This window comes from Rattus norvegicus, chromosome 4, assembly GCF_021556685.1.
Source record: "Rattus norvegicus strain SHRSP/BbbUtx chromosome 4, alternate assembly SHRSP_T2T, whole genome shotgun sequence".
NCBI classification, from domain to species: Eukaryota; Metazoa; Chordata; class Mammalia; order Rodentia; family Muridae; genus Rattus; species Rattus norvegicus.
Window position 1 is genome coordinate 126,664,429 of NC_141537.1, and position 26,497 is coordinate 126,690,925.

The 26,497-nt window shown below is 42.5% G+C and overlaps 1 protein-coding gene across 3 annotated transcripts in view; it reads right to left on the reverse strand.

The window, feature by feature from the left end:
• The window catches only part of Adamts9 (ADAM metallopeptidase with thrombospondin type 1 motif, 9), a 171,609-nt gene that overhangs the window by 129,252 nt on the left and 15,860 nt on the right, over nucleotides 1-26,497 (reverse strand). For all 3 annotated transcript variants that reach the window (NM_001429136.1, XM_087657557.1, XM_087657556.1), the window contains 7 exon segments: nucleotides 1,715-1,856; nucleotides 3,277-3,423; nucleotides 6,537-6,642; nucleotides 6,764-6,804; nucleotides 7,840-7,955; nucleotides 8,059-8,142; nucleotides 10,795-11,084. In NM_001429136.1, the coding sequence (NP_001416065.1) occupies nucleotides 1,715-1,856; nucleotides 3,277-3,423; nucleotides 6,537-6,642; nucleotides 6,764-6,804; nucleotides 7,840-7,955; nucleotides 8,059-8,142; nucleotides 10,795-11,084 (926 nt within the window).

A 26,497-nucleotide genomic window follows, 5' to 3' on the forward strand; every position in this document is an offset into this window, starting at 1 on the left:
GGAGGTTGTGGGAGGAAATACAGAAAAAAATACTAAAATATATTTCTCACACACACACACACACACACAAAATATAATAGCTAATGTGTTACCATTATTACCAAATTAAGGAAAAGAACAATTCACAGGGAAGCTAAGGTCTTGTATATTCCCCCTGAGTTCCAATTCCTTGTCCTTTTACCTCAGTGGTGACTCTCTTTAGCACAGCATTTAAGCTTCCTATCAATGGAAACCCATGGACACATTTTGTATCCTTTTTCTTCTACTGAGTACTGCTTTTAACACTTAGCCCATGAATATACTTTAAGTATATTTGTATTTAAAGTTATATCCAAGGTATATTCCTTGTGTGCTGGTATATGTTCAGGTGTGCTCGCACATGTGTATGAGGGTACCAGAGGACTGCCCGATCCGGTGTCATCTATAGTCATTGAGGCAGGGTCTCTCAGTGGCACAGAGCTTACCGTTTAGGCTAGACTGGCTGGCTGGCAAGACACTGGGTTTTCCTGTCTCTGTGTCCCTAGCATTGGGATTAAGTCAGGGGTACCACACAGCATCAAACTCGGCTCTTCCAGTTTTCCAGAGAAGCATTTTATCTATGGAACCAAACCTCCAGTCTCTCAAGGTATACTTTAAAAGATGGTCCTAAGTCCTTAACGTTATCCTAATTATTAAAGCAAACCAGACTTACAGGAGAAATGTTTAAAAGTTACCAGAGATGAGATGCATTTTTTTTTTAAAAAGCATAAAAAGAAGCCTTTAACCACTTGGATTTTTAGTAGTTTTCCTTCTCCTGATGAAGAATCTTCCTTCTCATTGATGTTGAAGACATATGCTCTCAAATAGTCTACTCTGGTGTATATTCCCAAGTACTGAGCCTCACTGCCATGTAACAGTTTATTAAAAGGTGACACTAAAGTGTGTTTGACCTCTCTCCCCTCGCCCTATGCATTCTGATATAGAGCTACTCAGCTCATGCTGCCCTCAGGAGGGTTTTCTATCATTCCGCCTCAGCACTATCATGCCCAACCCAAGGGCTTCATTCCCGTATGAGTGACAGAGAAGTAGACATCATTTTAGATGGAGCTATTTAAACTTTTAAATCATCTCCACAGAATCCCTATATTTCCCAACCTTCCCACCATTATTGAAGGCCCTCTTCAGTAAAACTAACACACATTCCCAAAGATGAGCCCGAGGCACCCCAGGACAAACCATATGTCCTCTTATCTACACAGATCCTTAACGCATCAAAATACTACCCAGACACCCAGCCAACTAGACAATGATCAGAAGTGATCAGAAGTGACCCAGCTGGTCACAGAACACATTCTTGACAAGTTATGTCAGCGAGCTAGGATTGGTTCATGAATTCCCTGTACAGATGTGGAGAACTCCCAATAGTTCAGGTTACTTTTACAAGCTGAATGGCATAGAAAGAGAGCAATGAGCTGACCTCCTCAACCCCGGGCTCTCATTCCTACTCTCTGCAAGTGACAATGTCATCTTTGAGATGTCTTAGGAATGCAATGAAAAACCCAAGTTAAACTACCAAGCCCACCACAGTCTCCACGGACAGCGCCGCTGACAGCAAGTTCATTCTGACCCTTCACTTGGGTAATTGATTCAGAGTGAGAATCAATGGGAAAAGGTGACCATAAACAAGTCCAGAATCAATTACCAGTTGAGGGCAGAGACTACCCCGAACACTTACCATATATGGGCACACTTGAGAGCCTGGTCCAAAAATCAGTTCACATTGTTTATTCACGTTGTAGAGAAGGCCGGGCAGTTGGGAAGGCAAAGGATAGGTCCTGGATTGAGGTTCATTTAACAAGCACTCTCCATACCCAGTGCTATCGGAAACAGAAACATATGGATGGTGAGATAGGCTCTTGAGGGTTGCAGAGACAGGCAAAGGCTACACGTACACCTAAAGGCATCAAGGACTGGTTCTTTTAGCCTTTATTCCCTTCATCCACGGTTAGGTCAATGGTAATTCTAGAATTGAAAGCTGTATTTTTGACACATACTCTGTAGAAAGATATTTTACACATACGACACAGCCAGGGCACATAGTATCTGAAGGAGCACTAATCTCCTGGAGAGGTCATTATCTGCTTTCTTCTTTTTTCAATCCTTCCCAATAGACAGTAAGCATCTTAGGGCCACAACTCTGTCTGATTATCTTTGCACTGGGCCTGGTCTGTAGCACAAGATATTCAGTAAGTGTTTGCTGAACAATGAGTAAGGGCTCGATGACTCATAGCAAGATAGCATTTCAAGCCACCTGCTTAGAGGGAAAGCATCGGCCCTCCAGTTCAATCAGGTTTCTGCGAACATCTTTCCTGGAAAATCTGTACCAGTTAAGTTCTGATTAACAAAGCTCCCCTACCCCATCTGGAATTGCAGAAATATAAAGCAGTGACGAGGTAATTGCTTAACCTTCTGCACTTCTGGGAAAGGAGACCCCTGAGTCTGTGATGTGTGGCCATTGCATAACATAACTGGATCTTTGAAGTACCTTAAAGAAAAGAAAGGACATAAGGAGGAGGGCAGAAGAGATAGAGATAGAGATAAAGACAGAGATAAAGAAAGAGATAGAGAGAGATAGAGATAGAGAGAGATAGAGATAGCGAGAGATAGAGATAGAGATAGAAACAATGCCCCTATTTCTACCACATACTCTCTTCTGGCAACCTCTCATTACCCTATTCCTTCCCAAGCCTCGATTACTAGGTCAGCAGTACATAAATATTTGGGCCTTTCATCATCATGGCACTTTCCAAAGGCCTGAATAAATTTCAAAGCATTTACACAAACATAGAAATATTTGCATAGTCCCTTTACAAACCCTGCTCCGTGCTCAGATGAGTTTGTAATCTTGCAAACATTGGCAAGGCTAGGAACTAGCAGATGTTATAGAGTAATTTTTTTCCTCCTCCAAGGAATGTTATCAAGAAAAACAAGACAAAAACAATGCCGAACTCTGGATTTTCTTTCCCTTCAGGAGTTACCTCATTTAGAGCAGATACCAGAGCAATAGTTCTCAACCTTCCCAATGCTTTGACCCTTAAACACAGCTCCTCACATAGTGGTGACCCCCAACCAGAAAATTATTTTGTTGCTACTTTATAACTGCAATGTTGCTACTGTTATGAATCATAATATAAGTGTCTGATACGCAAAGCTTCTGATATGCGACCCCAAAGGATTGCTATCCACGGGCTGAGAATGGACACCCTAGAGCTGCCGCTAAAAGGGAACTTGTCTTACTCTAAGAACTCGGTGATGTACTTCCGACTGCACTTGGACCACATCCAGGGGTTGGTGTAGAAGTTCAGTGTTGGCGCCATGACATGCTGGGGGCTCTTAACGCCTTCTTCTTTGCATTTATTGCTGTCATCATGAGGCATATTAAACCTAAAGTCAACGAAGCGACGGCGAGAATGTCAGAACACACAGTGGTTCACGATGGCATCATTGCCTAACAAATCTAAGAAGAAAGTACAACCATTGACCTACTGTGCCAGGGGCTAAGACTCTGAATGAGCAGAATGAATTACAAGACAATTCTAGATGGAGCATAGAACATCAGAGGATTTTTTTTAAATCCAATTTGATTGCTATAAATGCCTTTACTGAATGCAGGAAGGTATGCACAGGCCACTCGTTGGGTGCAAGTGTGTATTTTGGAACTGCAGAGGCTCTGAACGTGCAGTAGTTGGTGCTAGACTACAGTAGTTGGGAATGCTAGTAGACAGCCAAAGGGCAATCCGTAGAACAAGGTTTTGGCAGGATGTTATACTGTCGTCGATAGATATAAAGAATAAATCGGTGTCATAAATGGAAACCAAGCACTTTGTAATAGGAGGATCCCTGTGGGGCTTGCATCTCCCGTTTTTTGGGACAGAGTGACAAGTGATATACCTGTGTTATCAAATAAAGTCTCATTATGAAGCTACATAAAATGTGCACATGAACTCCTAGGGAGTGACACACAGTGCACAGGCATATATGCCCAGCCAGCTGAAGGCAGAGATAGCAAAGGGATTCCCACACCAATGTCGGCTCACAGGAACTGGCTTCCTGAAAAGCCAGGCATAAAAAGGTTCTTAAACTCTTTCTCGTTCTGCCTGAGGGGAGCCTACAGAGCACGCCAGTGTCCTCTCGGGCTGTGGCAGCGTCCTTCACACATACTTTCCATTCTTGGCTTCACCAGAGGAAGTGGGGGAAAAACGATAGCATTTCCTCAACGTACACCCCCTCCATGACCCACATGGCCTTCCAGCCCAGGCAATTATCCACCAGTTGACAAGGTCAGGGGGTCATCTTTTCTCTCTGGGAAAGGCTGCTGTCAATCAGAACATGGAGCATGTGGTTAATTTAGCACCTAGAGAGGAATTCCCTTCCTGAGTTCATCAGGAAGTGTGAGTGAGATACAGGAGTGTAGACCTGTTTCGTATAAAAGAAAATCCTGGACTAAAGCCCGTGCGTCTGTTCCACTAATTCTTTTGTGTTCTGTTTCTTTTTTCTTTAAAACATGTGGGTTCTTCAGTTTGCCAGTAGAGATGGAAAAAAATGTGATCTGTATTAGATAAATTTACTAAAAGATTTTAAACATTGCAGAGCCCTCTTCTTCAAAGAAGCTACGTGGCTTGTAGGTGCCAGCTATGTAGTCACAACACTGATTCAAGCACACTTCAGGCAAGGATGGCACACGACCCTACCTTGCTCCTCTGTGGTGGACAGGAGCTGCCCTCTACTCCCAACTCCCCATAACTTGGTAAAATGGAATTTATTTATTTCCTCGGACAAATAAGCAGAAACTTATTTTCACTTAAACTAGCACATTTATTCACTGCTGGAGATGTAATAATTATTTTTTGAACATTTCCTGACCAATGATAACTGAGACTTCACAAGAGAACATGTATTCAGTGTTTTGGATGCTCCATTACAGCACTCAGTGGATGCAGCGAACAGTACCATTGACCCACTGCATCCATGGATCACACGCCCGCAGGTTCCATTCATTGTGGATGGAAGGTATTTAGGGGAAAAAACAAACTTGCTTCTGTACTGAATGGGCAAGGACTTTTCTTCCCCTAATCAGTGTAATATAGCAGCTATCTGTGCTGTACTAGGTATTATGAGTCACCTGAATACTATTTAAAGTATATAGCAAATATGCACAGGTGATGCCAAAATCAATGCCTCTTCATTGAAAGGGTTTGAGTACCTGTGGAGTTTGGTATTTATGACAGACCTGAAAAGCAGCTTCCCACAGACACCTAAGGATAAGTGTAGAATTCCCTACTCTTTGTAGATGAACAAGTAAGGGATAGAGAACTTTCCCTGCCTGGTCCGTTCAGGTCATGCTATTGTTACTCACAGGGGGAACCTGGAAATATAAGTCATCTTGAGGATTCTTTGCATTTCATGACTGACTGTCTTGGGAATCAGACGGACTAAGGAGATGCTGACTAAAAATCTGTGTGGCCTGCCTACCCTGAAAGCTTTCAGTACATTCTAAACATTACATCTCTCACAGCGTTTCCTTGGGAAAGAATGGCAAAGATGTGTTCTTACATCGGGTTGAAAGGCACTGAATGAATTAAACTTGTGAGTCTGTGCCTGTTCGTGTGTAAGTGTGAGGGTATGTTGTACTCCACCCCTAGCATAGCATGTACAAGAGGCCTTTGCAAAGCAATGGAGCTGAAAAGCTTTCCTCACTGAAGATGTTAGCTCCATACGAAGCTGAAATCTGACCCAGAAGGCCATACAGCCAGACTATACTAGGATGATGTTAGCTCCATTCAAGCTGACATCTGACACAGAAGGCCATACAGTCAGACTACACTAGGATTCTCTTGAGGAAGCCGTTAAGAAGACACCAATGATATATACTTCAATTATTTTAGAAATACACTAACGTGGTCCCAAATCAGAACAATTTCAGGTACATTTACACTGATTTCCCTGTCTTCTCTCTGTGCTCTCTCTCTTTCTCTCTGAAAAAACAAACAGGAGAAGTCATCTCATAATGGCCGCATTCTGATCATAATCTGGAAATGAACCTTTCTCTGTTTCGCGGTTCATTTTATCCTCTGAAGGAGTGACATTGCTTTTCCAGATAATACCTGTCTGGGTTAGAGCTATGTGTAACCAGCATCGGGAATGATACGGATTTGTCAAAAATCTGTGGACCAGAGCCATGTTGAGGCAACCTTCCAGACTTATATGTTGAGTCAAGAAAGTTCTCCAAGTTAACCCATTCTTTACTGTATTAGAAGGAATCAAAATGCATCTTTCTTTGAGTCCTCGATAGTAGGAGAGGAATCATGGAGACTTTGAACATCAGACATAAACAGTTCAACCAAAGGCACCCAGAACTGGGCCTGAGGAGGGTGGATTGCCTTGACTCTTTCCATCCTGTCAAATCTGCTCTGAAGTCTGGGCTCCGCTGAAGTTGAGGAAATACTGACTGGTAAAAATCAAACAAGCTTTAGGAGACTGTAAATAGAATGACTTACACATGGCCCAGCTCGTGGGCTATGGTGAACGCTGTGCTCAAGCCACTGTCTTCACTAATGGAACAGCTTCTGTAGGGGTCGCAGATGGTTCCCAATTCGGCAAGACCTGTTAGGAGGCAGGGGAGAAACCAATGTGGGTTTGCTTTAAAAAAGCAATTATGATTCAGAAGAGAAACATCGAGGAAACCAGTTTAGCTTTAGCCATGGGGACATGTACGAGGACTCACCTAAGGTGTCGCATTTGTCCTGAGCTCTGCAGATATCCTCCCTAGGAGCAAAACAGACTTAGGCTTTGACAACATCAGAGTAAAGGGCGACAAGAGAGAATCCCCCAGAGACTTCTGGTTCCTATTAGGGAGGGGGTTAGCAAAAGGCTAGCTAGCAAGGTCAGGGTTTTGCACCCCCCCCCAAACTTTGTGAAGCATGGATTTAAGGGTTAAAGGTTACATGGAGAAGTCTACTGTTGTCTCCAGGGTAGCCACAGCACAGTTAGATGTCCTCCACCTGTCCCCAGAAATGCTTTCCTCAATATCCTTGAGACTACAGAGCACTCACTGATTTGCACTTAAGACCATTTAAAAGGAACGATGGGCTGAGAGCTGTGGCTTAGATGTAAAGTACATGAAAAGGGGCTGGGCAAACCCTGGGTTCAATCCCTGATAATGGGCTGTGGGGCAATGGGAGTATTTATAACTATGTCAGAGGTGGTAAGAGAAACTATGATAAGAGAAACCAATAAGCCAGCACCTCTCTGTTTGCCTTGTACATTTCAAACACATCCTTCATGATTAGCTTATCATATAAACATGGAGAGGTTTTTGTATTGTTAAAAATTCCTTCTTTCTGGCTTCTTGCAAAAATGAAAAAAATCCTATCAGTTGGCAACACTAGCCTCAGGTCCTACACGGCGGCTACAAGCTGGGTGTTATTAGCAGCTTCCCTTGCTGGAGAAGGGCATTTGCTTTTGGGCCTGCCTTACAGACTGAGTCCTCCTGTGGCTTGTATGTGAGAGATTCTCAGCCAGAGTGGTAACACCCCCTCACCCGCAGGGCACATGTAGCAGTGTTTGGTGACCCTGCTGGTTGTCAGGGTTGAGACAGTGCTACTGGTGTGTGGAGAACAGAGGCAGGGATTCTGTCAAAAGCACTGCAGTGCTCAGGGCAGCCAGAGCAACAGAGTTAGCTGCTATAATTAGCCCATAGTGACTATGCTAAGAACCTCTCCTGGTAGGACTGCCTACCAGCAATCTAGGGCCCCTCCCATTGCTGACATCAAGGGTCCAAGGAACCAATGATCCATTTACCTTGTGACTAGAACAGCTGTGTCATGCTGAATCCCACCCAAGTGGTTCTTGGAATGCTGCCACTGGCAAAAGTTCTTTAATGTTGTCTGGGCATTGAAATTTATGGAAGGTCCTTCCTAAACACAGAGAAGAAGTGCTCTTGGTCTATGCAACAACACCAATTAGATATGCCATTTCGGATACAGATAGAAAAGAAAAGAGAAAAATAAACTTTATTACCTGTTCATTATGAATCACAACTAAGTTCACAATAACAATATTAATTAAATTTCCAATACTTGAGTCTTTATAGATAGAAGCTACCTGCAACCGAGATAAATTTTTCAAAGTTAATGGTGGGCTCTCTGGGTAAGCAACAAGCAATTCACTTCTTAGGTTGGCTTTCATCGCTTCCTACGTTTCGTGCAACACACGTGGTCTATGGTTCTGAATGTTCACGGTACAAATATTGACTTACGGCATTGTCGTAAAATTCATAGATGGCAGGATTTTTTTTTTTTAAGATAAAAATGAACTCTAGCAAATTTAAATTCTGAGGCATTTTCCCTTGATGCTGCATCATTGTATGACTTATTTGTCCCAAGGCATTGCATATTAATTTTCCATCAAGCACTTCGCTGCCATTTGAATTCCTGAGTTCCCACATAAATACTGATACACGTTCCTCATGCTCATTGCCCATTTATATGCTCAACTGCAATGCAAACTGTTTCTGCACTGTTATTATATTATTATTATTGTTGTTGTTGCTATTAATTATTGATTTATGTCAGCTATGTTGGCTGGCGCTTACCATAGACTAGATTCTGGCAGAAAACTGGATTTACACTTAGTTCCCACAGCGAAACCCTGGGCTAGGTACTACAACCATCCCTTTGAAACAAGAGAGGTCACGGAGGAGGCTCAGACAGATAAAGTAACTAGACAAAGGCTATACAGCAGCAAATAGCAGAACCAGAAATCCCAATCTAGGTCATCTGACCCAAAAGCCAGGTCTGTAGTCAAAATCCTCTGACATCCGGAAACAGTGTTATGGATGTGGAACTGGGGCTTGTGAGGTCTGCTTAGGTTTTCCCTCTATCCCCTGGGTATTAGAGGGCTGGGGCCTATGAGACATGGAGGGTTAGAACTGAGGAAAGGCAGGAGGAGGGAAAGATGGTCCACAACAATGAGCAAGAAGCAGGACAGGGTGTGGGGAGGGAAGAGGACAGCCTAGAGCAATAGGCATCTCCAAGCATAGTTGGTGGCTTTTCTCACACACCTAGAAATTCCTACTAAGTAGACTGTTGTTCAGGTAAAGAAGGGTTAACCCATCAGAGGAAAATGAGTGACATGGGATCTCTGTGCATCACCGAGTAAAATTAATTAAACAAACAAACAAAAACAAAAACAAGGTATAGGGAGTGCATGAGAATGCTCCCTTTCTGCTTCAGTGGAAGTTGTGAAGTAACTTTCCTGTATATCTGAGAGTCTGGCTCCAGGACTGCTGAGGATGGGGAACATGCACACGTTCAAGTTGTCTCTGTGAAATGGTGCGTTACCCGCACAGAGCCTATGGATAACCATAGCCTGTCAGTCATCTCTAGGTTACATACGAGAGCCAAAAAAAAAAATGTAAGCAATTGTTATATTGTCTTGATTATAGAGTGAAAAGAAATTCTTTGCATGTTTAGCATAGTTGCAAGATTTTTTCTGATGTGTGTATGTATGCACGTGCGTGTGCACATATGTATGTGCGTGTGCATTTGAGTGCACAGCTGTATGTGCACGTGGAGTATTTTTTCTTGGGAGCTGTCTACCTTGTTTTTTGATACAGAATCTCTCTCTGGCTGGGAGCCTGTCAAGTAGACTAGGTTGACTGGATAGCGAGCTCTAGCAGTCTCTGCTTCCCCAGTACTGGGATTACATGTGCCCACAACATGTATGCTTTTGACATGTAAGCTAAGGATTGAGTTCAGGTCCTTATGTTTGAGAGAGAAGCACTTTGCCTGCTGAGTTATCACTCTGGCTTTTCCAAATATTTTGGATACATGGTTGGTTGAACCAGCAGAAACTGGATTTTGAAAGCTTGGTGTGGAAAACTTATGGAAACTCTTTCACCATAATTATTGATATGATAGTATATGGACACAAAAAATAGATTAAAATTAATTTTATCTGTTTTGTTACTGTCTAAAATGTACTACTAGAATACTCAAAATTCAAAATGTGAATTAGATTATATTTTTGTTGGACCATGCTCGTTAGAAGCAGCAGGAACCTTCCCAGTGTTTGCCCCCGGGAGGTGCAGGGAACATGTATGCACAAAGATGGACGATTAGTGTTAGGTTCTACTTGGTTTTCTAATCATGCAGACTTACTGTGTTTCCAATATAATACAGGAGCAGAAAAATACAGAGATCCCTAACTTCTCCCCTGGCCTACCTGATTATAACCCCTAGTACGATGCTAGACTGGGCAGATATGTTTTTTCAAAGCATCATGGATGACTGAGACTCTAAACCAGCACTGCATAGTATCACCAGACTGTGTGAAGCTCCTTAAATAACACGAGTCTCCAGAAAACAAATAAAGAAACAAAGAAACAGTAAACTGAAGGTCACGCATAGCCTCTAAGGCACTTACTAGCTGTGCCTGATCATGAGCAAATGGCCTAACTCCAGAGTCAGTGTTCCTATCTACCAAAAGAGGATGATAGTTCGACCTAAGCCAAGCAATGCTTTCCCAGTAATAAGTGCAATAGCCATAGGAGAACCAACACTCAGTGCTGGTGTCTACTACTACCTTTAATATAAAAAGGCAGCCCGTGAATAACCACATACTCTCTTTGGTCATTTACTTGAATGACTGAAATGCCGTCTCCAATTGATACTACAAGCAGAATGGAAAAGCAAGCCCGCCCTCCAGCAGCACATTGAGTCAGCTCATGAACAGCCTTGTCTCTGGTATACTTACAATTGACATTAAGGTTAAAATATAATGCTGAAGGTTTGATCCATGGTATAAAACCATCCTGTGGTCAGCCACTACCATCACTTCTACAAACCGTGGATAGGACAGAAAGCGTTTGGTTCTTTTGTGGTTCCTTCTGTCCCTCGTGCCATTTGTCCTGTTGTTATAACCAGAGAACGCCTTAGTTGCCACGCCTCTCTTTAACGCTGCCACGTCGTCAGCCAGGCTATTCCTCTTTCTCCGTTTTCGAAGTCTGGTTTTCCTCTTGTCTTTACTGTAGCTATTTTTGAGTTCTGTAAGATATCAGAGGGCACTCATTACACATCAGTCTCTACTTATGCTAAACATTGTACATGCTTTAAAATGATGCCTTTAGGTGCTAGGGAGATGGCTCAGTTAGTAAAGTGTTTGCTGTCTAAATACCAGGACCTGACTTTGGATCTCTAGCACCCATATAGAAAACCAGGTTGGTTCTGAGAACTGAAATACCATGGCTGGGAAGACAGACACAGTTAGATCCATGGAATTCACTGGTAAGCCAGTATAGCCAAATTAGTGAGCATCAGGTCCAATGAGAGATGCTATCTCAAAAAAATAATATATACAACTATGGAAGACACCTAACATTGACCTCTAGCTTCCACAAGTATACACAAACACATACATACATGTGCATGTACACCTGGATGCACATATACAAGCACCCACATGCACATACGAACACTGCACACACACACAACACACACATATACACACACACTACACACACACATACACATACACATACACTAAATAAATAAATGCCTCTATACTCAAATGACATACAAAATAAACTACAGACTATGAGGTGTATAAATAGAACCTAAGCCACACTCTCACTGTGTGTCTGACTGAAATGACTACATCTGGAAGTAGTTTCCCTGGGAAGCTTCAATAGATTCATACTGACTAGCCTAGACTATCAGGCCTGGGTTAAGGAAAATGACAGCATAAGGCTCCTTCCATTAGGATTTAAATGGTTCTTGCCCGTTGATCTTTATCATGGATATAGTAAAGGCCAAGGAAGGAAAGTTGTAAATGGTTTTTGTTTGTTTGTTTGAAATCCAATGGTAGACAGCAGAGAGATGTCTGAGAGGTAACCGGCTAACAATGTAAAAGACACTAGAGAACAGAGTAAAACGTCCTATTCCTTCCTCAGGTCATCATGGCAGTGAGACAGAAGAGTCACTGCTATTTGATATCTCTGAACTTGCAATTAATTCATTTCAGCGATCAGGAAAGGAAACAGATTCAGGGCAGAGTGTGGGCCAGGAGTTGAGACTCCGGCTTCTGCCAGGGTAGCTTGATGCATCTCCAAGCCTCCTGGCTTCCAGGTTTTCTGCAAAGCGTGGTCCATGGTGTAGCAACCCTGTAAGGACCTGTAGTCTTGTTGGGAAAGGGACTCCTCTGTCCTACCCAGGCCTAGGTGTGTGCATGTGTGTGCGTACACCTGTGGAAGCCAGACTGTTTCTGAGGAATTTAATAAAAAGCTCAAATGTTGAAATGCAACATTCAATTTTCATATCACCAACCACAGAACAAAAAAAAAATACATATGAAAGGGCCTGTCAAAACACATTTTGAAAAAAAAAAACTTGATTTCATCAGTTATCTTGCTTATTGTTCATAAATATGCATTCAATTTATGTTATAATAATGGAGCAGAATTGCATGATTAAGAAGTATTCCTCAGTGCCTAGGACCTGAGAAATGATTCCTTCCATCAATGCCAAAGATACAAATTGAAAGGATAGACTTTAAGTGTTTTCATACTTGATGGGCCTGAGTACTTGACAATTATAACCACTTGCTTAAAGAATTAAGCCTGGGGTGTGTATTGGGCCCAACTGAATATTCTGATCATTAAAATGGTGAAAAATTTCGAACTGTTGAACAAGTCCTGTGCAATACAACTACAAAGAACACAGCTAACTCAAAACCTGGGACATGAGAGCCTGCAACGTTAGACGTGTCGTCCTAGCTTCTCTTTCAGGTATAATCTCAGTCTACCAATGCCACAGGGGTTAGGCTGTCATTCAAGTTTCACATCCCCAGATGAACGCAGAACAGATACTGATTAGCATCTCACACAGGCCAGGCACTGTGCTTTTGCGACTCTTAGGCTTGTCTATTATCTCATAGACTAAACTACTTTTCAAACTCAGAAAATGACCTCTCCTTTTACAGATAAAGAAGTTAATATCAAGAAGCCGAGCAGCTGGCCAAAGTTACACAGCAGTGGACATTGGTAGAAGGTCCCAGGCACATATCCTACCAGCACCCTAACTGTGTCGGTCATTTGGCATCATTTTTCAACAGCTGGAGATTAACCATTACCAAAGGGAAGCTGAACCGGTAACAAAACAGTTAGCCATGGACATTTTCCAAGGGAGTTTGCTTTTTGCATTAGATGAATGAGGCATGTTGAAATGTAAAATTAGTCCACACATTTCCATACAATTCATCCATTGCGTAGGAAATACTCTGTGCTTGATGACATCTGCGAATGTTCTTTTGAGGAGGGTGTAAGGATGGGACATATATGCACATGAATGTAGAGGACAGCAAAGGACCATATATATATATATATGTATATATATATGTATATATATATGTATGTATATATTTCCTAAAATCTTTCCACCCTAGTTTTGAAACATAGTGTTTCCCTGGTACCTGTGCTCACCGAAAAGGTAGCACTGGCTGGCCAATGATCGCTTTTCTCCATCTCTTCACTGCTGGGATCACAAGTGTACACCCCTACACTTGTGTGGTTTCTAGGCATTTAACTCAGGTCCTGGTGTATAGCGAAAGGGCCGGACTTCTAATTTGAATGGAAACAACTTGACCTTTGGGTCATTAGAAGACACTGTGCTGAACTTCACTGTATCAGTCAGATGATAGATGTCTGTCACAAAAGGCCACAGGTGACATGACGTTAGGCACATGAAATGCTCAGAAAATGAGCACAGGCAGAGCCACAGGCAGAGCCAGAAGAAAAAGGAGCAGCTGCTTCAGGCTGGGCATGTAGTGAGGACAGGAGGAGGGAAGTGGCAGCGGAAGGAGGAGAGCGTTTTAATCTCAAAGTGTGCTAAACAGTAGGGTTTTCACTTGTGTGTGCCCCCGAGACACCGATGATGATCACACTCATTAACACATTGAGGGAGTGATTCATATGGTTAGAGAACTGTGACTCAGTAACATTGTTTCCAAACGCTAGTAGGAAAAGCCTATGCTTTCTTCTGTGCTTCAGAGTTCAGGTTTCACACTTGAGTCTTTGATTAATTTAGAGTCAATTTTCTGGGCAAGGTGATAGATACGGGGTCTGATTTCATTCTTCTACATGTGGACATCTGGTTTTCCTAAAACCATTTGTTGAAGATGCTGCCTTTTCCACAGTGTATATTCTGGCACTTTTGCCAAATATCAGATACCTGTAGCTACATGCACTTATCTGCAGGACTTTGGTTTCATTGATCTACGTGGCTTTTTTTTTTTTTTTGCCAGTACCACTCTGTTTTGATGACTGTAGCTCTGTAACATATCTTGAAATCTGGAGCTATAAACTCCCAAGAATTGTTCGTTTTTGCTCAAGATTACTTTGGCTATTAGGGTTTGGGGGTTCCATTTGAAGTTGAATTTTTTTCTACTTCTATAAAGAATGTTGTAGGGATTTTTATAAAGATTACATTACATTTGCAAATGGCTTTTAGTAGAATGATCACTCTTCCATGATTAATTCTGCCAATCTGGGAGCATGGGCTCCCTTTCCCTTCCCCAATATCTTTCTCAGTCTCCTCCTGCAGAGACTTGGAGTTTTCGCCTCTTAGATTTATTTCACAGTTTTTGAAGGTGTTACGAATGGGACTGTTTTCACAATCTCCTTTTCAGGGTGTTTCTTGCTGATGTATAGAAAGCCTAGTGATTTTCTAAGTTCATTTCACATCCTGCCACTTGACTGGAGTTTTCAGAAAGGCATTCAGAATAGGATTTATTTCCCCAGGAATTAAGACCAATCATCGATAGATGGGACCTTATAAATCTAAAACAGTTCTGTACGGAAATAATCAAGTGAATGAAGAGAAAGGTCAAGTATCCATGCCCACTATGCATCTAATAGATGATTAATATCCAGAATATGGAAAGAACTAAAAAAAAATAGGGTCAAGAAAATAAATGAGCCAATGAAAAAAAAGTGGGCTAGAGATCTGAACAGATTTCTTTCAAAAGAAGAAATGACGAGGGCTACGAAATATCTCATTATTGCCAATTAGGAGACTGATATTAAAACTATTCTGAAACTTCATTTTACATCAGGGAGAAAGTGCTAAGCTCAACCACAAATGCTGGAAAGGCAGTGGGGACAGGAGGCATTCACAGTCAGAGGAACTGCAAACTGTCCAGTCACTACGGGCATCAGTGTTGACAATTCTCAAAAAGCTAGAAATAGACCTAACGTATGGGCCAGCTAGACCACTAATTGGCAGATGCCCAAAGGACTCCAGAGTCTATGCCACAGATACTCGCTTAGCCAAGGTCATGGCGAGTCTACTCGACAGTTGTCAGGAAATGTAAACAGACAAACGTCCTTCACCTGAGGAACAGATGATCAGAACGTGTAACATGTTCAGCTGCAAAGAAAAGTGGAATCATGAAATTTGCAGGTGAATAGAATTAGAAAATATTATACCAAATAAAAGCTGGGCGTGGTGGCACACATTTTTAATCTTGAGCACTCAGGAGATAGAGGCAGGCAAATCTTTGAGTTCAAGGCCAGGCTGACCTACAGAACCAGCTCCAGAATAGTCAGAAAGACACAGAGAAACTCTGTCTTAAAAACCAAAACTAACCAAGCAACCAAACAAACGAAATACTATACTGAATGAGGCGTCCCGGACCCAGAAGGACAAATGTGATGTTTTCTTTTCACAGAGATCTCAGTTCCAAATCTTTAAATATAAATGCATGCTTGGAATAACTGCAGACACCAGGAAAGTAAAAAGAAACTACCAGAAGTGGAGAAGCAGGGGTTGAAGGAGATACAGAAAAGGGAATAGCTACATGTAGGTGCCATGGAGAGGGGAATGGGAAAATGGCAGGGAGTGAAAATTACCTGGGAGTATGCGTGTGTGTGTGTGTGTGTGTGTGTGTGTGTGTGTGTGTGTGAGTAGTAGTAGTAGTAGTAGTAGTAGTAGTAATTATCATTAGTGAACAGAGATCACAAGTTGAGGGGTAGGAGGGACTTGGAATTGGAGGACGGAGAGGAAGCAGAGTAATGTAAATACAGAACACACGGAATTCTCAATACATAAGTAGCTGTATCTAGCAAAGAAAATGTGTGAGTAAACTTGTTCATTTAGCTCCCAGTTTTGGAGGTTGGAAACCTTAGTTCAGGCAGCCAGTTTGTTTGTCTTTGGGTAAGGTTCTCAGGATAACATCACAGAGGAAGCCATTGTGAGAGACACAGGGGTGGGGGGGTCGTTAACCAGGGACTCAAGAGAACTACGTACACCTCTTCTAGGGACCTGTCCCCAGCAGCCAGGAAACCTTCCCATTAGGTCTCACCTAGTAAAGCCTTCCCTTTTCACACTGCCTCACTGGGTTGAAGCCAGAACACACCCACCTTGGAAGGACAAGCCACAACCAAATTGTAGCACACTACTTTAGGCATTAAGGAAAAAAAGGTTTACTCTTGTCAGAAGAAACTTAGGAATGGGAAAGCCTGATCTTCAGGCTCCACAGTGGGAGGGGAGAACGGACTTTGGAAATGTGTGCTCTGACTCCACAGGCACGCACTAGCCCAACCCTCCCAAACACAAATAAACGAAGAGTGAAATAAATATTAAACCAAACTGCAGAAATCAAATCACTTCTTCATAACGAAATGAAGACATTCTCGTGTGTGATACTCCTCAGCCTTTCACCTACTTCACTTTTCCTCCTCATGAGTTATCTATTGATTTAATCGGCCCAACTAGTGTCTAGCACACTGGTCATTTTAGCAAGTTATTTAAAATGTTGCATTAGAGCCAAGCATGGTGGTGCATGCCTTTAATTCCAGAACTCAAGAGGCAGAGGCAGGAGAGTCTCCGTGAGTTCTTGTCCAGCCTGATCTAAAAGGTGAGCTTCAGGACAGTCGGGATTACATAGAGAGACCCCATCTCAACAACAACAACAACAACAACAACAACAACAACAACAACAACAACAGCAGCAGCAACAACAGCAGCAGCAACAACAGCACAGAGATACTGAGCCAATACACTTACTCATTCTCTAGCCTCAAAACAGAAGGGTAGTTCTCAGTCCTGGAGAACATTCTCTTCAGTGGTCTTCCAGCATAAAAGAATCAAGGGGTGTGTTTCAGGAATTTACAGTGTCACTTGGTTTAGACTTTTATAAAAATGGACTGATTAATTTTATTCTCGTGTTACAAATGGCTAAGTCTTGGTGCAATTCTTCATACATAGCTTCATATTCATCATCACCTTTCAACAGCAATTCCGTTTAGATTTACACACCACTGAACATGTCCCTTTGAAGTGTATCCTCGCCCTCTGTGTAGGCGTGTATGTGCTCTTACAGGTGCCCATTCTCTCATGATACCGCATAAATACTCTACCACCGAGTTTTCCCCACCTCTAGCCCAACTCAGTGGGTTTTAATCTAGTCATAGAATTGAACCATACGGCCATTGTCTACTTTTAGAATAGTTTCATCGTCTCCAAGACAAACCCTACACCTATCAGCACTCACTCCCCCACTGCTCCCTTTTCCCAGCCCTACCAATTACGAATCTACATTTTGACATCTGTGGGTTTGCCTCTTTATGCAGAGCATATGAACTGATTCATACATTGTGTAGCATTTTGTGCCTAGATTCTTTTACCTCATTTAAAGTTTCCATGTTGTAGCATACGTCTGTGTTCTATTGCTTTTTATTGCCAAATAACCCACTGTAAAGGATATACCAACACGCTTCTCTATTTGATATCTGGGTGGATAGTCAGCAAACTGACAGAAGGAAGCTGATATATGGATGGGTGTGTTTTCATTTTGCATATATATATATATATGAATATACACATATGCATACATATATTCATATATATATATAAATATATATGTAGGAGTAGAATTCTAGATCACACAACAATGCTACATTTTGCATTTCAAACAGCAATAAAATTGCTTTCAAAGTGCCTAGTGTTCTCTAATGCTAAAAATTTTTAAAAATTGTATCATTGTTCTAAATGTGGATATATATATATATGTACATAGATGTATATATATGCAGGAGTAGAACTTCAAGGCCACATGATAAGTCTGCATTTTACATTTTTAGCAGCTATAACATTTTTTTTCCAAATGCCACATTGCTTCCTGGGGATTGAATAAAAACCTTAGAAACAAGGAATCCTTTTTCATATCTCTTCTTCTTTAATCAGTCTTGGAAAATTAAGCTCATTTACTTTGTCCAATCGCTTATAAGAAAACTGACCTCATTCAAACACTACAATAGTGTGTTGATTCTTCTGAGAATCAAGGGCATGTCTGAGAAAATGTAATATTTAAGCAATATGAATCTCATCTGTGCATGTAAACAGATTCTTTGCTGGGCGGGGAGGTGCACACCTGTAACCCCAGTACTTTGGAAGTAGAGAAAGGAGGATTTGGAGTTTGAAGCCAGATTGGGCTACATATGACCATGTTTTACAAAACAAAATGAAATGAAATGGAACATGTGTGTGCTTGTGCGTGTGTGTGTGTGTGCACATGCGTGTGCACATGCATGTGCTCATGTGACAGAGAGAGACAGACCCAGAGAGACTTTCGGCCAGGCAGTCGTCTCTCCTGTGACTAGAGCTTAGGCACTACAGTTCCTATGGGCAATTACTAAAACTAAGTTAGTGTTGGCTTTTGCAATCATTTTGACTTTGATGTCATCAAAAGTACTAATGCTTCTCTTCCACCAAACACCCTGAGCACTAAGAACTCACACAGTGAGAGGAGACATCACAGAAGCCCCACTTGACACTGGGCACATCCCTGTCTATCTCTCTGTTCTCCCACTTCCAGACCAAGGGAAAACAGTGTCTGTTTACAGCTCCTTTGGATAATGGGCGTTTATGAATGCAACATGCTAACTCTTGCCTGGTGCACAGGAAGGAGTAAATAAATCCTGTCATTATTCTTGCTTGCTATTTTTAAACCAGTCCTAAAAGTATAATATGAGTTAGATTTTAAAAGGAACCATTTAGGGTAGAGTGATTAAGTGCACTTAAAAATAATGTTTTGGCTCGGGATAATGACTTCAACGATCTTTGTCCTCATGGGTAGGGCCGATGAGCACAGCACACCACACTTCGGTGCTGACATCACTGCACCTTAGGGTGAAAGGAGTAAGATGGGTGTGGCCAGAGGAACTGAGGGTGGCCTTCCATCTCCCAGTGGAGCAGGAAAACAAAACAAAACAAAACTCCTGCTTCCATTTCAAGCGTGTCTGGGAATTAAATAAGAAAGTACTTATAGGAAACATTCCTTATAAATTGGAAGTTTAAGACATCGTCTTGAGCACCTATTTCATGCCCAAGTAAGTTGAAAGGGACAAAAGTAACCACAGAGCAATTTTAAAACTGAGTTCAACTCTTAAAAATCTAATATCGTAAACATTTAGCATGCCTCACTAGGGAAAAAAATTTACAACCAAATTTTGGGGATGTTTGCTCATACATTGTTGAAAACATTTTAAGTAAGTCTCATTTTATAATGTATGGAAATGCTCACCGCACTACTAAAGAGTCTGGGTTATTTTAGAGAACCACACACACACACTCTTGTTACTTAGTGGCTACTCACCAAACTGTTTCTGCCAGCTGGGGCTGAGTGGAGCCGATCCAAATGTTAATGTTAACAGTCAGGAGGTTAATTACTGCTGTGCACTTTCGCAAACTTATCAAAGTTTAACCGAGTGTTCTTAAGGCACAGGGTGACCTTGTGACTTCATGGTCTTGGTGGGCTGAGGAATCACATGGCGAGGACCAAAGGGAGGCCTCAAGAACAAAGCCCCTACTCCTTTCTGTTGTGCTGGAACTTGGCCGAGGGAAGGAAAGCCAGCGGCCACCATTACTGTTCCCCACTTAGTTAGGGGAGTCAGGTCTCGGCTCCCATTCCTGCTCTAACTCACCAGCTGCCCTTCCTTGAACAATTTCCTGCCATGGAACCTCACTTTCCTCCTTAGTAAAATAAAGATAATAATAGTAAACCTACAAAAGGAGAATTGTGGCTATTAAAGGGGACGGCACATCGGATTCTTTTAGAGCAGGAGCCTGGAAAGCATTAAATACCCCCACTTAACACTGTAACATAGTGGGTGCTGTTATACTGACGGTATCAAAGAGACCCCTTCTGTTTTTTCATTAATTCAATTCATTTATTCACTTTACATCCTGATCGCAGCCTCCCCCTTTCTCCTTGCAACGAGAAAAGCCACGAATGCACCACCCTGAGTCGCTGCAACAAACACCACCATGTCTTAACTGACCGGAGAGCTGAGGACACAGCACAGAGCTGATCGGCCTCTGCCATTGTAGTTCTAGTTGGAGCTAGGATTCCCACTGCTGGGGTCATGTTCATAGATACGTAATGAAGCCTTCAGACAGAGACTGAAAAATGCAAGAAAGTCCCATTGGGTCAGAGGAGTAAGAAGCAACAAAGGACAAAGCAACGGGGCAAGGGAAAAAGGGAAGAGAAAAAGCCCCCAAACCCCCCCGGATAGTTCAGTAAAGTTGCCCCGAGCTTCAATGCAGGTGCAGGAAGAGTTAAGTGAGGGTCAGGATGTTACAGGTGCATAAAGCTCCAGTTGGCGTGAGTGGAAACCAACAGGGTTTAATCATTCTTTAAAGGCCTTCGGCGTCCTGACTTCAAAAATGATAATGGGCTCTGAGATACTCCCAGGGTTATGTTCCCAACATGAGTGTCTGCAACCAACTATAGGCTGTGTTAGAAAACAAAATAAAAAAGCAGGAACAAGAACAAAAAGCACCAAGTTCCCCACTGTCCAGTGACACATGCATGGTACAGGCAAGCGATGGGTGCAAACACAAGGGCATGAGAGAGTTTGGGGCAGAAGACTTATTTTTGGCTGCCTGGACTTTTATGAATGATGTTTCTGTGAGAGTGGTTTCTGGACATTTCTGTCATAAGATATTTCAAAAAACAAGTTAATTAGGTTAAACATGATGTACGATATTCACATCTGGAACTTTCTCCACACACATAAGCATTTTGAAAGCTCAGAGACATCTTTCATGAAGGAAAACAGTTTACATCTGTTTACAAAGTTTACAAAGTTTAATCACTTTGTGTGTGTGTGTGTGTGTGTGTGTGTGTGTGTGTGTGTGTGTGTGTGGTTATGGGATCTGTGCCCATTTAAGAGAAGGGGTGGGGACTAAATATCCCCGGGAAATACAACAGGGCAGAGGGACTGCACACGAGTTTTCTTTACAAGGCGAGAGAAGTCTGTGTCCTGGGGTTAAAAAAGCTCAGAGAATTAGCAATGGCGGCTCTGGGCTAGGATGCTACTGGCTGCTCTGTGTGAGTTTTCTCTGTGAGTTACTGTCCTAGGCACTTTACAGCGATGAGCCCCATTATTCCTCACAGAGAACACATATGATAGGGACTATTGATTTCAGTTCATAGACAGAAAAATGAAGGGTGCTTGAAATAATTAAAAAAGATATTTCCAGGAAATCTACTTGGAAAACATAGGGAAGATACTTGACAGTATAGGCAGAGGCAAGAACTTTCTGAGAAGGGTTCCAATAATTCAGGGTATAACCCCAAGAACTGACAAATGGAATCACGTGAAATTTAAACATGTCTGCACAGCAGAGAACACAGCAGAGAGAAGAGACAGTTAAGAGAGCATGCATGCACACACACACACACACACACACACACACACACACAGACATGCACGCACGGGAGTGACAGAGGTAAAAAGGGAGAGAAAGAGGAGAGAGAGACACACACAGAGACAAGGAGAGAGGACTAAGACATGAAACTGGACCACTGTGTGGTGGTTTAAATGAGCAATGTCCTTTATTCTCTGCAGCTCGGGTATTTGAATGCTTGGTCCCCAGTTGGTGGTGGTGTGTACCCCACCACATATTCACACACATACCATAAATACATATTTAAAAAAGAAATCAATCTTAATATAGTCTACTTAACACACCACAAACTGAGCATATCCAGAGTATTACCATTTTAACATGAAGCCTTAGTCATGTCTAAGATCAGTTGGAGATCACAGAGGACAGAGACTTCTAGGCAGTTTGCAAAGTAAATGCAGGAGGCAGTGGGATTGGGGGGTTTAGAGGTGGGGTCAGCATTCAGAGGGACTATGTTCAAAAGCCAGCTTCTCCTCATTTGCTCTGTGTGACCTTGCACCCGCACCACTTTCTCCTTACCTATGAAACAGAAACTCCAGCCACTCTGACCTGGGATGCTCGCTGGCCAGTCTTAAGGACTACAGAGGTACTGGATGCTGAACCAGGATCTATACCTGACCTGGGCTCTAGGGGTAAGAGCTGCCATCACTGTCCATAGAAGAGGGCTGCCTCGGGGCTGCAGAAACCAGGCGGCTCCAGAGCTTGGTGCTGTCTGACACTTCAGTGCAGCTCGTGGGTGGCCTTGGGATGCCTGTGGGGGAACCAGGTTCCCTTCCCAGAACTGAGATTAAAGAGCTTGTAGGGCTGGAGTGCTTTAAAAATTAGGACCACTTCCCAGAGAGCATTCCTTGTGAATGCGATTGATACAGCAGGAGCCTCCCAGGGATGCCTTCTTATACCAGGGCTTGCAACAGTAACTCTTTCCCATCCCAGGGTGCCTGTACCACTGGGCACAGAAGGGAGTAGTTTGGATGTGGCTTCCTATATTTTGATGACAATGAGAACTGTATAACCATAGGGCACTTCCTCCAGTGTCCTGGCCTGGTTCTAAAAAGTTCTGTTTTTCTTTTTCTCGTGTGTGTGTGTGTGTGTGTGTGTGTGTGTGTGTGTGTGTGTGTGTGTGTGTGCTGCACATATACATATGTTTGTATTATATGTTAAGGACATTGGGACAGCATCCCTCTTCTTGAATACTATCCTGAAGAGGCCATCTTCAATCTTGTTTTCTCACTGAATCTGGAGCTCACCAATTTGTCTCTATCTCCCAATTCTGGGGTTTCAGACACAGGCTCCTGAGTCTGGCATTTTAGTCTGAGTGCTGGGGACACTTGTGTGCCCAGCACTCACTGACCAAGCCATCTCTCCAACAACCACTCCCTATCTTATTATTCTTGAATAATATTTCATGTAAATTCAGCTCTCACTGGGACAATTTAATCTTTTAAATGAACTAGAGGGTGAAAAATTCCTCTGTGGGTTTGAAGCAGCTTCTTGAACAATCTCACACGTTTATTTTTAATTATCCTCACGCTTACAGCCAAACTCCAGTTTGCACCACCCAGAGGCAGCTTTCCCTTGTGTCACATCCCAGAAAAGACACGGGCCTGAAAACCGAGGCCTATCTTGGGGACCTAAGGCTGACATTCATCCCACCTCTGGTGTCCTGACCTTGATCCTCTCAATACAGAAAAAAGAAGCAGAACATTTGTATTAGATAAAAATGGACAGAGATAAACAGAGTCCTTAGCCTCGAAATCAGTAAAATCCAAGGCTTTTTCTTGGCTATGGTCAATCAAAGACTGTATTAGGAGTTAGATGAAGTTTGACATCATATGTTAGAGTCTTGTCTGGTTTGGCAGTAAGGTGGTTGGATCTTCAAGATTCTTAAGCCATTCAATAGGAATTTTGTCCTGCCCCTTTTGTAAGACCTAAGCCCGTTCTCACAAGAGTGATTTTAAATCCTAAATTATCCTACAGCTGCTGGTCTAGCGATCTGATCTCTGTCTCCCACTTTCTCTCCTGTCGTGATGCCAATTTCTGTTGGGCCCTCACCACAGGTCTAATTAGTGGCTTCCCAAGTTATAACCTATTTCCTGTACATGCTACCCACACTCAGCCATTTTGTAATAGTAACGAAAACTAGACTCACAGAGGCAATATGGATGGAAACAACCCTCAGCAGGGTAGAATGGAATAATTGCCAAGGAGAGACCAATATGAAAAAGATGGTTTTTAGCTAATGTTAAATTATGCTGAAGAAGATACAGTGAGTTATTTTGCTTTTGTTTTTGACCTTCTAACACATATGATAGTCTGAATATAATTACTTCCATTTGTATCTAATATGACATCAGACGTGAGGATTAGCCATTGGCTTGAATGAGCGAAAGTGATGTACGGGGGAGAACCTGCAGAGCCCAGAATAGGAAATTTCAAGAATAATGGAGTTATGTGTTTGTTTTTCCTCCTCCCCAAACAGCCCATGGCTGGGTGGGACTTACTTCCACTGCCAAGTCCTCTGCCCAGGTCTGCCCTGTTGCTCCCCTGGCTCCTTTGATCCTCCTATGTGCACACCTGTTCACAGGTACAGAACAGCATCCTCGGGTCTGCCCTGACATCACCCACATTCCTAACACACAGCTTGGTGGATGAACACTGGAACCACGCTGCTGGATGCCAGCCAGAAATAAAAACATCAGCGTACCCATCCTGTAGGAGAAACTGTTTCTGACTAACAAGCACTAAATACGCCTCTCCTGTTCCGCTTTTCTCCACTTATTCTTGACAAGCCCTTGGCTTTTGCTGCCGTGGAGGTCCATGACAGTGTGGAACACTGAAGTGCATTAAGTGCTGCCAGAGAAGGGAAGAAGCTGCCTGGGAAGCTCGTGTCTGCAAACGATGGAGCTTCCGGAAGAGACAAGCCTTAGCCCAGGAGACGATATTCACAGAGACTGTGTCTGATAAGGGTCCTATATCCAGAATGGATAACGAACTCTCAAACTTTAATAGTGAGGGGAAAAAAGCATTCCTGTTCTTTAAAAAATGGACAAAATATATAAATAGTTATTTCATCAAAGATACACGAATGGCGAACAACCCTGAGTACAGATGCTCAGTACCAGCAGTCACGAGGGAATGCAAATCAAAACTGCACAGAGACTCTGATCCATCCTAGACTTGCTAAGTAAATAAATAAATAAATAAGTAAACAAACAAACAAACAAAATACACAAAGTAGCAAGACCTTGTAAGGACCCAGAAAACAGACTTTCATACCCTACTGCAGAATGACACAGAGCTTAGTAAATTGTTGCTTTTTAAAATTATATACACATTTTTTATATTAGCCAGTCTCTCTAAGGTGGACATACAGCTGAAATGAAAAGTGTATTCATAGAGAGATTTGTACTCCAGTGTTTAGAATGGCTTTATGTGCAACAGAAGAATCAGTGCTCACCAATTGTACAGTGGATGAGCATTACATCCATAGAATGGAGTAGTGCTTCGTAGTAAAAAGGACAACTGGCTACAACTGGCTGGGTAGATGACTAGCAAAGACAGGGGTGTGGGTGAATCTCAAATGCAATGAACTTGCTGATCCTGTTTATAGAGTATTGGTGGGAAAAGAGAGACTACTATTTTGATATCATAATATTTGCCCAAACTCGCACAACTGTATGCTAAGACTCTTCCAGCAGGTAAGTTGTACCTTAAAATAAAATGGGAACAGGAATACTGGGAAACCCAAGAGGAAAATAAAAAGATCTTTAAAAGTCAGAGAAGAAAACATTCTAAGGCTATGCTGAAATCAGGTTGAACCCTCTCCAGACACAAGCTGCATTTCTCAACATTCTAACATCACAAAGAATGGATGAAAACGGAAGGCACACCCCAGATCAGCCTTCACTGGGGTCTCTTCTCTCCTGAAAGCCACCAGCCCCACTATAAGCCTGACCCAGCAGCATCTACCTGTCTTCCTCTCAGTGGTACTTCCTATTTATTTAAGATTTGCATTCATACAGAATGCTCACCCAGACATCTGGTCCAAACATTACAAAAAGTGGCATGAGAAAGTTTATCTGCAAAAGTTTACCCAGAAAGACCATAATATCAACTCGGCAATGGTCTGATTATCCCAAAGAATCAAAACTTGGAGGAAACAGAGTTATGGAATCTAAATCACCATTGTATGATAAATAGTCTATGATTATTAGGCCAATTGTCTCCTCATACAAAGAAACCTTGGAAATAGCCAATCCTGGATAAGGGTTGAAGGAAGGATCCTCATACTAACTCTAAGAGCTCCTGCTCCCACCAGCAGAAGCCCTCTGACAATTCTCACGGTCCCTTTACAGAACGATGTGCATCCACACCCACTTCAAGTGGCTTCTGGGAACATGAACACATTAGCAAGCAGCGCTTAGCAGCAGAAAGAGATTTCCAAAGTACAGCAGGAACTCCCAAGATCCTGATGGGCAAGAGACAGGAAATACCTGACCCTGGCAGCAGTAAGGGAAATGCACCTCCAGGCTCTCTCTGGTTCAGAAACTCAAAATGCTCGAAGTAAGGCACAGGAGAGTCCTTCTCACAACATGTCCTCAGGTCCAAGGCTATCTTGCCACTTTACATTTCTATCTTCAAACTAGTTCTTCTGGCAACTCCCAGGTAAGGGACCACCCTGAGCATCATAGAAGACAGTGGGAAGAAGTGCT